Source organism: Daldinia vernicosa (assembly GCF_022497035.1).
Source record: "Daldinia vernicosa strain CBS 139.73 unplaced genomic scaffold F5Y00scaffold_7, whole genome shotgun sequence".
NCBI classification, from domain to species: domain Eukaryota; kingdom Fungi; phylum Ascomycota; class Sordariomycetes; order Xylariales; family Hypoxylaceae; genus Daldinia; species Daldinia vernicosa.
Window position 1 is genome coordinate 506,554 of NW_025953923.1, and position 11,959 is coordinate 518,512.

At 44.5% G+C, this 11,959-nt stretch overlaps 1 protein-coding gene and 2 non-coding genes across 3 annotated transcripts; 2 read left to right on the top strand and 1 right to left on the bottom strand.

Annotated features, from left to right (window-relative positions):
• The first annotated feature begins 82 nt into the window (after positions 1-82).
• On the top strand, positions 83-4,027 carry F5Y00DRAFT_193217 (Metalloenzyme, LuxS/M16 peptidase-like protein). The gene is made up of 2 exons (XM_048005209.1): positions 83-3,845; positions 3,899-4,027. Exon 1 carries the CDS (start codon positions 256-258, stop codon positions 3,292-3,294), a length of 3,039 nt encoding a protein of 1,012 aa, XP_047868253.1. The 5' UTR covers positions 83-255; the 3' UTR covers positions 3,295-3,845; positions 3,899-4,027.
• F5Y00DRAFT_t29 lies at positions 3,917-4,015 on the bottom strand. Its single transcript has one exon. It is a non-coding gene; the product is annotated as a tRNA-Leu (tRNA).
• An 852-nt stretch (positions 4,028-4,879) lies between the features above and the next one.
• On the top strand, positions 4,880-4,969 carry F5Y00DRAFT_t28. The gene has a single exon. It is a non-coding gene; the product is annotated as a tRNA-Pro (tRNA).
• Positions 4,970-11,959: the final 6,990 nt, after the last annotated feature.

Below are 11,959 nucleotides of genomic sequence, written 5' to 3' on the forward strand. Positions count from 1 at the left end.
CCTTTTGGCAGGGGTTAACCCGACATATGCGTCATCTAGCATAACCCGTAGTATCATTTGCCCTTGGAAAATTTCTAGAATACATACCGCTCGTATCTTTTAACTTTCTCTCCTTCAACCATCAACAACATGTCGCCCTAGACTCCGGCTGTTTAAATCCCTGTAATTACGGTTCATCATACAGGCTACTTCTCCTTTCGTTATCATTTCATCTCTTTGATATGATTGTGGCTGGTTCCTTTGATCATTAATAAGATGTTGCGTAACGTGGTGAAAGGTGCAGCTAGGAAAGCTGTAACGGAGCTGTCCCAGTATCCAAAGCCCGGCGAGAAACTCCATGGCTTCACTTTGTTAAGGACAAAGCATGTACCAGAACTCGAGCTAACTGCGCTACATTTACGACATGATAAGACCGGCGCGGACTATCTACACATCGCTCGCGAAGATAGTAACAATGTATTCTCAATCGGCTTCAAGACGAACCCCCCGGATGACACGGGTGTTCCCCATATTCTTGAGCATACAACATTATGTGGTAGCCAAAAGTATCCTATACGAGATCCCTTCTTTAAGATGCTACCCCGAACCCTGTCCAATTTTATGAATGCCTTCACTGCTTCCGATCACACCTACTATCCGTTCGCTACGACCAACGCCCAAGATTTTCAGAATCTGATGTCGGTATATCTCGACTCGACCCTACATCCCCTGTTGAAGGAGACGGATTTTACTCAAGAAGGTTGGCGCATTGGACCAGAAAACCCCAGAGTTGCGGAGAAGGATGGAGGAACGGATACCGAGGATAGCAAGCTAGTCTTCAAGGGTGTCGTCTACAATGAGATGAAGGGCCAAATGTCGGATGCAGGCTACCTCTTTTACATTCGCTTTCAAGACCATATCTTCCCATCTATCAACAACTCTGGAGGTGATCCGCAAAAAATTACCGATCTGACGTACGAGCAGCTACGTAAGTTCCATGCTGAGCATTACCATCCCAGTAATGCAAAGCTTATAACTTACGGCGATATGCCATTGGCCGACCATCTCAAGGAAATTGATGCCCAGATGAAGGCATTTGAGAAGATACAGGCGGATATAGAACATAAAGAGCCAATCGACCTGAGTGATGGGCCGCGTACCGTGACGGTACTTGGGCCGGTAGATCCTCTTGCTGACCCGGAAAAACAATATAAAACGTCAGTATCATGGATCACTGGTAAAACCAGCGACGTGTTGGAGTCCTTTTCTATATCTCTACTCTCGTCCCTGTTAATGGACGGATATGGATCTCCGCTCTATAAGGGGCTCATCGAGAGCGGGCTGGGTACGGATTGGAGTCCAAATTCCGGCTACGACGGATCAGCAGCTACAGGAATCTTCTCTATTGGTTTAAGCGGGGTCGAGCAACCTAATGTCGAGAAGATTAGGGGCGAAATTCACAACATACTGCGCGAAGTTCGTGACAAAGGCTTTGAGAGAACGAAGATAGAAGGATATCTCCATCAGCTCGAATTGAGTCTTAAGCATAAAACCGCCAATTTTGGACTTTCGGTGTTACATCGTCTGAAAGGGAAGTGGTTTTCTGGCACCGATCCCTTCAATTCCTTAGCATGGAACGATACAGTTGCAGCATTTGAGGCGAAGCTGGCTGAAGGAGGCTATCTTGAGGGGCTAATGGATAAATATCTCCTTAACGACAATACTCTTACTTTCACAATGGCCCCTTCGGAAACATATGGTGCGGAGATTGCGAAGGAAGAAGAAGACAGGCTGCTAGCTAAGATTTCCGAAGCTGCTCAACAAGCCGGTGGAGAACAAGAAGTTCGAAAATTCCTCGAGCAGAGAGAACTGGATCTTCTTGTTGAACAAAACAAGACAAACACCGAAGATCTAAGCTGCCTACCGACCGTTCACGTTAAAGACATCCCAAGGCAGAAGGAGCCTGTCATAGTAAGAGACGAAGCGGCACACGGCACTACTATCCAGTGGCACGAAGCTCCTACAAATGGACTCACTTACTTTCGAGCCATCAATACATTTGAAAATTTACCAGACGAGCTCCGATCCCTAGTTCCGTTGTTTACAGACTCCATCATGCGACTGGGAACAAAGGACATGACTATGGAGCAGCTCGAGGATCAAATCAAGCTAAAGACGGGTGGTGTTTCTGTTAGCTATTTGTCCACCGCATCACCAACCGACTTCCGCCAGGCTTCCGAGGGCCTTCTACTACGTGGCACGGCTCTTGATCGTAACGTACCCGAAATGTTCGACCTACTCCGTAAGCTCATCTTAGAGACCAATTTTGACAGTCCAGAGGCAGCCCTTCGGATAAGACAATTACTCGAAGCCGCAGCTGATGGTGTTGTGAACGACATTGCCTCCTCCGGTCATTCCTATGCTCGAAGGTATGCTGAGTCGGGTTTAACACGCGAAGGCTACTTGGCCGAGCAAGTAAGCGGCTTATCACAGGTTAAACTCATAACGTCGCTGGCTGGACGACCCGAGTCCGACCGATTCGAAGACATAATCGAAAAACTTAAACAAATACAGAAATTAGCATTAGCGGGTACTAACATTCGCACGGCGTTAACGTGTGGCTCTGATAGTGTTCAAGCCAATTCTTCCGCGTTATCCCGATTCTTGGCATCTCGATCAACTGATCCTGTCCAATTCCCCGCTACTGGAAAGCAGACATTTGCGAGAGATATCAAAGCATTCTTCCCACTTCCTTACCAAGTCTACTATGGTTCCCTCGCACTCCCAACTGCCTCCTATACGTCACCACAAGGTGCACCCCTTCAAATCCTAGCTCAACTTCTCACTCATAAACATCTTCATCACGAAATTCGTGAAAAGGGTGGCGCATATGGAGGCGGTGCTTACATGAAGGGACTTGAAGGAATATTTGGGTTCTACTCATACCGAGATCCAAACCCGCTGAACACTCTTTCCATTATGAAGAATGCCGGCCGATGGGCGGTCGATAAGAAATGGTCCGACCGAGACCTTGAAGAGGCCAAGATCTCAGTTTTCCAGAGTGTCGATGCACCCAGGTCAGTGAGTGCGGAGGGTATGCTCCGCTTCACGTCCGGTGTCACAGACGAAATGCAGCAGAAGAGGCGTGAACAGCTTTTGGACGTTTCCAAGGATCAAGTCCGCGAGGCTGCCCAGAAGTACATCGTTGACGCTCTAGCAAAGGGGGAGGAAAGGATCGCTTTCCTTGGAAAGAAACAAGAATGGGTGGATGACACCTGGAATGTGAAAGAGATTAACGTGGACAGTACCGAGTAACGAGTGAAGACAACGACAGACGATGGATGTAACAATTGCCTGTACAATATCTACATATACCCATCTCTTACGAATTAGACGGATTGTATATAGACCCAGCATTTATGGTCTGGTCTATCCCGACTCGACGGTAGTCAACTAACTGCAAGGTGAAATTTCATATCCAGCAATATGCAATTGTGAAATTCCATTTCAGCGTTCAGATACGATACGTCTTCTTGCTCGGTGTCTCTCACAAGAGACTCCACCATAGCATGGAGACCACAACAAGACGCGAGACCAAAACATAAGAGGTAAGGTCTGTGGATAACGCCCTGTGAGGGGCTGTTTGACACAAGTACCGACCTCCTACGCTCGTTCTTTCAGACCCGGATTCCTTAGATTTAGGATTCTGGACTATAGAACAGAGTACATGCTTATTCTACTAAGATGTAAAGAATATAGACTACCCCTTACCCCTTTCCCACCATGGCCATTACGGTATACTCAGGTATATATAAGGTACTCAATCACGAGCTCGTATCAGGAATCTATCACCATCCTAGAAATTTGTAAATATATATCGTTTCTTCACCTCGGCAAAAAATGGACTCATGCTGCATAGAACGAAAAAGTAAATATGTGACAAGAGTGGGACTTGAACCCACGCGGATTGCTCCATGAGGATGTAGGAATTAAGGTGACCTTAACCTCACGCCATAACCAACTCGGCCATCTTGCCTATTTTGCTTAAGAGTAAGCATTGGTCCACTGAGTAGACGAATTGATGAAAAGTATCTAGTTTAACTAGGTACATATAATAACAGTTTTACATTTGGGAATTAATAACGGCCTGGGTCGGTCACGTACACACTCGGGTCCTAGAAGACTACCATAGCCAATGATAAGATTGTAAAGGAGACTATAGACGCTAGGAAATCTCTGATAGTTGTGCGGTGGAGCTATGGAGGCCCACCAACTTAGCCATTAGATAGGGTTAGGACAATCGGGTAATTCGAATAGTGCCTGAGTACTACATGAAGAAAAATCAATTTTTTTATTTTTGATATCCGACTGATTTCTGTTATATTTTCCTATTGTTGAAGACAGTCTAGGAGTATTTATAGAAAATAAGGATAGTTTTCCAAAAGAATGATCCATCAAACCGAGCGTAATGTTTAATTTGAAGAGGTTAGCAAGTCTCTGTTATAATAAAGTATACCGAACTTCCACTTTGATATATCAAATGCAATTCCTCCAGGTAGTATTACATGACTCGTGCTCAAGAGGTCAATGTCTGACAATGCCACATACCGCAATGATATACGGACGTCGTTAAACTAGATATGTTCTTAAACTAAATGCCCATAATTTCTACTTGACCAAATAACGATAATCATGCCAAAGAGACTTACAGTCCCATAATATGCACCCCAATGCCTGTATACACTCTTAAGATTGCTTGTATCCTGGATACGTGTCGATATAATCTAAACACGAGGTATTCTACAGTCACAGGCCTGATTCGAACTGATAAAGGTTCGCCTCCAAAGATATAGATGAGTTTTGAGGCTCAGATCTTCACTCAAGAAGTCCTATAGAGTCTGGTTTGGTGGTCTAGTGGTATGATTCTCGCTTAGGGTCCACCCTGAACAGTGTATGCGAGAGGTCCCGGGTTCAATCCCCGGCCAAACCCTTTAATTTCGGTTCTTATCGCGCAGGATTGCCGGTAGTTAAAGCTATCTGAACATTTACTTTTTGCTGTATAGCTTTAGTGGTTGCCGACTACGTCAAAAGAGACAGCCTATATCCTTATATATCATACATACAATCCGGGCTTTGGGGTATCTGTTAATGAGGGCATCTCGACACTGGGTACTGGTTCGCTCCATTATAACTATAAGGGTTTTTTTCTTTTTAGAAACCGGTCGAGATTAATTGAAATATGTTAGTAGTATTTCAAGCTCCGTCCCAAGATGCGAGATTTTATTACAAGCATAAGTGACGTCTATCAAACGTAAGTAATCGGAACTCCGATAGTAAGTTTCCGGTTAAGCGGGGTGTGGGGGTAGGTACTCCGGCGCCGACCGGGGCAACGCCCGATGCCCCACTTTTAACATCTTCCCGGGAAACGTAGGAGGAAATCTTCGAACTATTGATTAGTCTTCTTAGCCTCTAACATAACTGGTGGGTTAAGAGTATGTAGATACGGGGAATAATATCCGTGACTGAAATATTAGTTACCTAGGTGCCTAATTCTTTTTTTTTTTTTCGGATAGCGAGCTAAACACTATGTTCAAAAGCAACATACAAATCGATGTTAATAATATTGTTGTCAAAGGTTTGAAGCGTCAGCACTAACTATACTACTATGGAATCTAAGGCCTACCCCATAAGAGATTGGTGGTAAGCGTTTATAAAGTCAATCCCTTGTGCAACACATATGAGGGTACTTAGTCCATCATTGATCGATGTGAGATCCGTCCTTTCCCGGTACCCTTACTCCTATAGTTTAGGTACTTAAGTTTTAATTTTCATTTTAATACCAACCTTCCGTCTAATGACTTCCATCTAAGATACGGAATATTAATACTATATAACTAATTTCTATATATTCTATATGTCCATGAATTCTCGGTCTACTTCCAACCCCAACTCAGGGGCTTACCTACCGCTCCGACAGTCTTGTGACAGATATCACGATAAGAAGGTCAGATGTCTGCAGCAACCGAACATTCCTCGGGTTGAACCCTCCTGCGTGCATCCGCTGCAAAAAAATTAGGGGCTATTTGTATCTATTGTGGTAAGTTTATGGAAACGTTGCCTGTTACCTACCATCGTTTTGAAAAAGATAAGTATGGTCTGCGCATAATAGAGTCTAATTCGTGTAACTATAGCTCCACAGAGACCTGGTTATCCACCGACGACATAGTTAGCTCTAAAAAGAACGTCGCGGCCCGTTTCACAAGGCTCAGTAGACGCCGATATTATATTCGCCGAGAACCAAACAGCTACCTTTCAGAACGTCAACAGCTTACCAGTTGGAAGAAGGATTAATGGATGTTTGGGTTCCATGAATACGGGGTAGACTCCTTCCACATTGAGCGAGAACAACTCTTATAGCGAACCTAGAATTACGGCTGGTACAGGAGACCCATTCTAACACTTTCAACTTAACGATATAGGCAATATAGGGCTACCAACTTTCCAAGCCCCAGCTCTAACTTTAGGCTTAGATGCACATATAATTAGTTCTTCGAAACTAGCATCACCACCTTCAACTCTTTCAGCAACTTACAGGCAATTTGAGGAGAATAGATGCACAGGTTCAGGATCTAGCCCAACTCAATTTATGCGTCTTACAGTCTTCAAGAGAAGTCGAGCGGGATCTCACAACGATGCAGCTTTCGATATCTTCACTAAGCTTCAACGATATATTTGAGGCTACGGAGATCTTCATAGAAATTTGTCATCGAGTTTTGGAATATCAGCTCGATCGATCCTCGTTTAATCACATGTCTGCTTCTCATTATAGGTATTCGCCTTTGAATGAGCTAGATCCCTCAAGTCCAACAAATCGCTGGAGTGACACAAGCTTACAACCAGACGGTGGTGCGCTACTAATGATGCTCGCCTTTCACCATAGGCTGACGAGTCTCTTTAAAACTATATCCTCTTCGATCTATCATCACTTACTGTCGACGGATATTCCTGCCAATGCCATATGGTCCAACACGAAACACCTCAAGAACACGCTACAAAGTGATGGGCATAGACAACCAAATAGTTGGACTAACTACAGCTTACCATTCCTAGCTACAATGTTCGGTACCAACAATACTTATGACTGGTTACTATCTTTAACTGTATAAATTGTGATGCTGGTTAGATTAATTCGTCATCTAGCCAATAGAATGAACCAGGTTCTAAGCCCATTCATCGACTATCCCATGAAGCCCGATGCAATACCTTCTCAAATTCCCAACACGCTTCTTGTTAGCGATTGCTCCAGCCCATCTTCTTTTTCAGAGCCTAGATATTCGGCCGCTACTCTCGGGGAGAACCCTTACAGTATATCCCTAGCTCTATAGGGCTATAGAGCTTTGATGGGGGGTAGATATTATATAAAGTAGCATATGCTTTGTCTAACTATGGGGGATAAATGGTCGGGGTGTTCTGCTGAACTTACCATTCTACCTTGTAAAGAGACAATCTAAAAGTGGAGTCTCATGCCTTGATGGCCTTCACGTCGTTGCGTTAGTATCGCAGCTTGGGGTGCCGAGTAAGTCATTCGAGCCTGAGGGTTAGCGGTTAGTATCAGCTATGGTCCAGCTCAGATTCTTTAGCCTTGGGTGTGACCGGAGACGCATCTCATTAAATTCCTTTCCGCTACCTACCCATTCATGGTCGCAACATGCATGATGCCACGACCAACAAGCATCTGTCGCCACTACTGGTTTGTATAACCATGCGAGCTGTATTAACTTGTCCCTGTTCATTCTCGTTATTAGGATTTTAGATCAAAGGGCGCTTTCAGTAGATAGTGTATAGCTCAAGCTTGCCGAGCTAGGTTTGTAGTTGATTGCGGGATAATGAAGCCGTTTCCATGCTTCTTGCTTCACTTTGTGGCATTCACATGTAAACCGCCATGAAAATAGATAGAAGTTCCATAAAAGCCTCATATTATACTTGTCTTTCGTATTGATGTAAGCTATTAAACGATGATGTCAGGTTCCAGTGGTCTGATAGTCACCCGGACCTAGATACGCGATATTGCACGACTCTAAATATAGAACTAAACCTTATGAGATCGTGAAAGCAACAATTGCTACTCGGCATTCTTGAAATTCTTTTCCCCTAGTCTGGTGGCGGTCAGTACTTCTATACTCAACGTACTAGAATTTCTTACGGATTACTCAATCCTCATTTAATTCAATCCCTGATAATGCGCCCGATCTCTTCCGGGGGTAAACCTTCCCTAGGTGGTGAAGTAATTGTAGTATGATGCGGCTGTTGGAGTCGGTTTTGCTCCATACTGCGTATACTTAATATTGCTCATTCTCGCTTCCTGTTTAGGAAAGCCGGAGCATTCGTAATGGAGGGTTTGCCGCCCCGGTCTACCGCGATTGCAACATTGCCCAACGTAGGGTCAACCTTCTAATTAGTACCGCAATTCTAGTGGGCATCCGTGGATCCGATCTCGACGAACTGCTGCATTGAGCGAAATAGATGTTCATCTACAGGATTTTCTGGATCCGGTTGGGCACGAATCGGGGAACTACGACGACAGCTGAAATATATATGTACTTCAGATAATATATCAAGAGCATGCGCAATGTTGCTTTGAGGCCCGATCAGGCTGCCGAATGAGGTTGCGTGACTACTGACTCCAACACAGATCGATCATCGTAATTTTGAGCAGGCTGGGGGTGGAGGCGCTTAATAAAGCATGGTTATAGAAGCAGTGTCTGTTCTTGCCAATGCTGGCCTTCGGAAGAAGCGTGTTGTGGAACGCTTTCAGGTGGTAGTATTGGCATAAGCCACAAGTAAACCGATAGGCCACGAGACTCGATGACGCTGCGGACAGGCCAGGCCGATTAGTCGTCTAAAAGGAAAACAAGCAAAATGCCGTGTAACAATATCATAGATTAACTGCAGGAGATGATGAGAAATGGCGTAGCTCCTGTTTAACTGCCGATTATTGAATGCGTGTTCCCGGGGTATCCCTCTGGAATTTCAAATGGCGACTCTCGTTCAAATTAGGGGTACGACTAGAATTAGAAGTTCGCATTTGAAATATTCCTGAGTTAATATGCTATTGGCCAGAAGACGTGTGTTGCAGCTATAAGCTAGGTAGCGCAAGCATGGGAAGTTGATCTCATCTGATTGCAACACAACTCTTCTAGCCTTAGTCCCAATCTGCGAGGTCGGACAGGATTAGATCTATTTACATCTCCTATAGTATATTAGTTAGACCCTTGTGGCTCATGTAAATTAAATAGTAACGATTGAGTAACATATTGTAAATACCTGGCCGTCTATCCTGGAGGTTGTGGCCGTTGGAGACAAGCGGCAGAATGCGGCTTTTGATTGAAAACCCCGTATTAGAGTACTCCCTAGACAATGAGAGATTTGAAAATATGCCGTACCAGCGAAATACGCCTAGGTATCATGAGAGTGTAGAACTTATTAGGTTGGTACCTGAACTTGTGTTTTGAGGCGTTGCCCCCTATTATATGTTCGTTGATCCTTCATATTTACCGCATCGGCAAAGATGGATTTGATGACAGGTACATGATTTACTATCATCTATCGTAGCTATTGATTTTATTATAATATTGCTTCCAGGGATTACTTATCTCGATCATAATTCGCTCTTGTAGGGCGACGTCAGCTGAACATAAGGGGGAGTATTCGTAGGCTGCCTCTGCATGTTTACCTTGAACCCACGGATGGTACTGGTTGAAGATGCCGTTGGCTGGTGATTGGGTTAATTAAACATCCGTATTTTCTATCCCGCCGGTGGAAAGCTGTTCTCTATGTTGCCGCTCTAAAGTGATCGTTGTGTTGCATATACCCCATGATTATTCAGCTTTTCGTGGGCGGGAAGCCAATAAATGGCAACATCGTCGCGTAACATCGGCTCTCCCTTTGTACAACTGACTAGTGTTCTTAAGCTGACTTCATATGAAGAGCAGGGAACTTACCGAGATAATTTTTCTTGTTGAAACAACGCATTGATCTTGTGACGAATTTTGTATTTTGTATCTTACAGTTTTCGTTGGGTCGTAAGGTAGCGACGGTGAGTTTCAGACTGGAGGAACTTGGGGGCCGCGTGGCTTTCAAGATTTCGGGCCGGCTTGACTTTAATTAGATATGTGCCGAAGGATACGATAGCGGCCCTAGAATTATTTTTTAAGCATTCGAAAGTTGCAACTTTTATGATTTGAATTATGTCTGTTCTCGTTTGTGATAGTCGATCTACATACTACTACCTGGTGTGGCGGATGGAGGATAATGGAAGGAAGTTGATTTGGACAAGTTGATTGGCTGAAGCCAGTGGTTCTAGAATGCACGGGGTTGCGAGCAAGTTACGAATGTATTGTACAATCGTGGCTACCTAATGTATTAGGTATTATGTACCTATGATTGGAAGGCACCTGGGCAGCATGGGAGAATATAATCAAAAGCGCTAGGCTAGATTGAGTCTAAATAGATCGACGTCCCGAACAAGTCTCAAGTGCCAAACTCTATCAGGCTGTCAGGTCCGGTTGAGCCCTATCAAACGTTAGTCTCTCTCTCTTCACTTTGTCGAAGAACATCGAACCCGGTAGCTAAGGTCTTAATAATAACACCGGATGCTTCTCCGCAACATAACCCGTATTGCCCTACTAGTATGTAGCTAACCACTCTGGCTAACCGCTCAAAGCTTCTTGGTCGCACTGCATGATAGATTGGCACCATCTCCTCTAATTGACGACAATTCGCAATCAAGCTTTTCAACCGGTTATAGATGGGTGGTAAATGGATAATGGTCGCAGGTAGTGATATTGACCAATGCTACATCAAAAGGAGCGCGTGATGGCGAATGCGGCTACAGGCACCGCCCGTGTTGTCTTCTAGAAGCAATGCCCTGCCAGACCTTCCTCTCTGGTTGGATCACGAATGTGGTGGTCGAGATAGTTGGCCAATCCTGTCAGGGGCAATGTGCAAATATTGCAACCGCAGATCTCCAACCTACTAGAGTGCTACGTAGTAAGGATGCATTGCGGTAGGCCTCGCATATCAGAATTGACACTCGACTGAGTACATAGACGACGGCGGTGAAAAAATCGAATTGATGATGATGGGCTGTCTACAAATTGACCGTGAGCATTCTAGGTAGTTACAATTGGGCAAACAGGCTAATCTCGATCTACTCCCAGGACGGAAGCTCAGATCGCCTGTTTTCCCCTGTCGGATCGTCAAATTGGACGATGGGAAGAAGTGCGTGCGCGTCCCAACTACAGTGCAGCATTGATCGTATTGGTTGTCAACGTTATCAAATTTTCACCTTCTATGCAGATGGTAGAGTCGATCAAGCTTTCAAGGAGCAATATGCTGGCCATCGGAAACAGTTGAACTTTCATGCAACCTCCTTTTAAACTTCGGCATGAGTCAATGGTCAAGCATATTCTAACCGCGGAAATATACGGTACATGTCCGAGTTGCGGTCAAAGAACTTCAAGCTCCTCATCATATGCGTGCCTCTTATTAGCGCAGCAGGAAAAAAAACTTGATCAGACTGGGGTCCAAGAAACCCTACCTAGGTGCGCTTCTACGTTCTTGAGGACATATAACGCGCTTATGAGTTAGGTACATAGGGTACATTCTTACATTCATATGTACCACTTCTCCATGTCAGCCAGCGGGAGGTTAGTACATCTGGGTCAGGACCGGAAAGGGTTACCGTAACTTGATTTTTTTTTTTTTAAACGTTGCAACCTTGCCCGTGTACGCTTTTGACTCTAGGTTAGGCACCTACGAGTAGAAAATAGTGTAGTTCTTTGTTGTCGCTAACACGATGTCTTCTCCATTCGTCTCCAACATGTATATTGTACTTGCGTATATCACTTTTAACAAACGCTTCTGGCCATTGGTCGCCCGAATACGCATAATTAATTTGCGATATGGCATATCACTTGCC

Coding starts and splice junctions, on each gene's coding strand:
- F5Y00DRAFT_193217 (XM_048005209.1), top strand. CDS start 256: ATGTTGCGTAACGTGGTGAAAGGTGCAGCTAGGAAAGCTGTAACGGAG.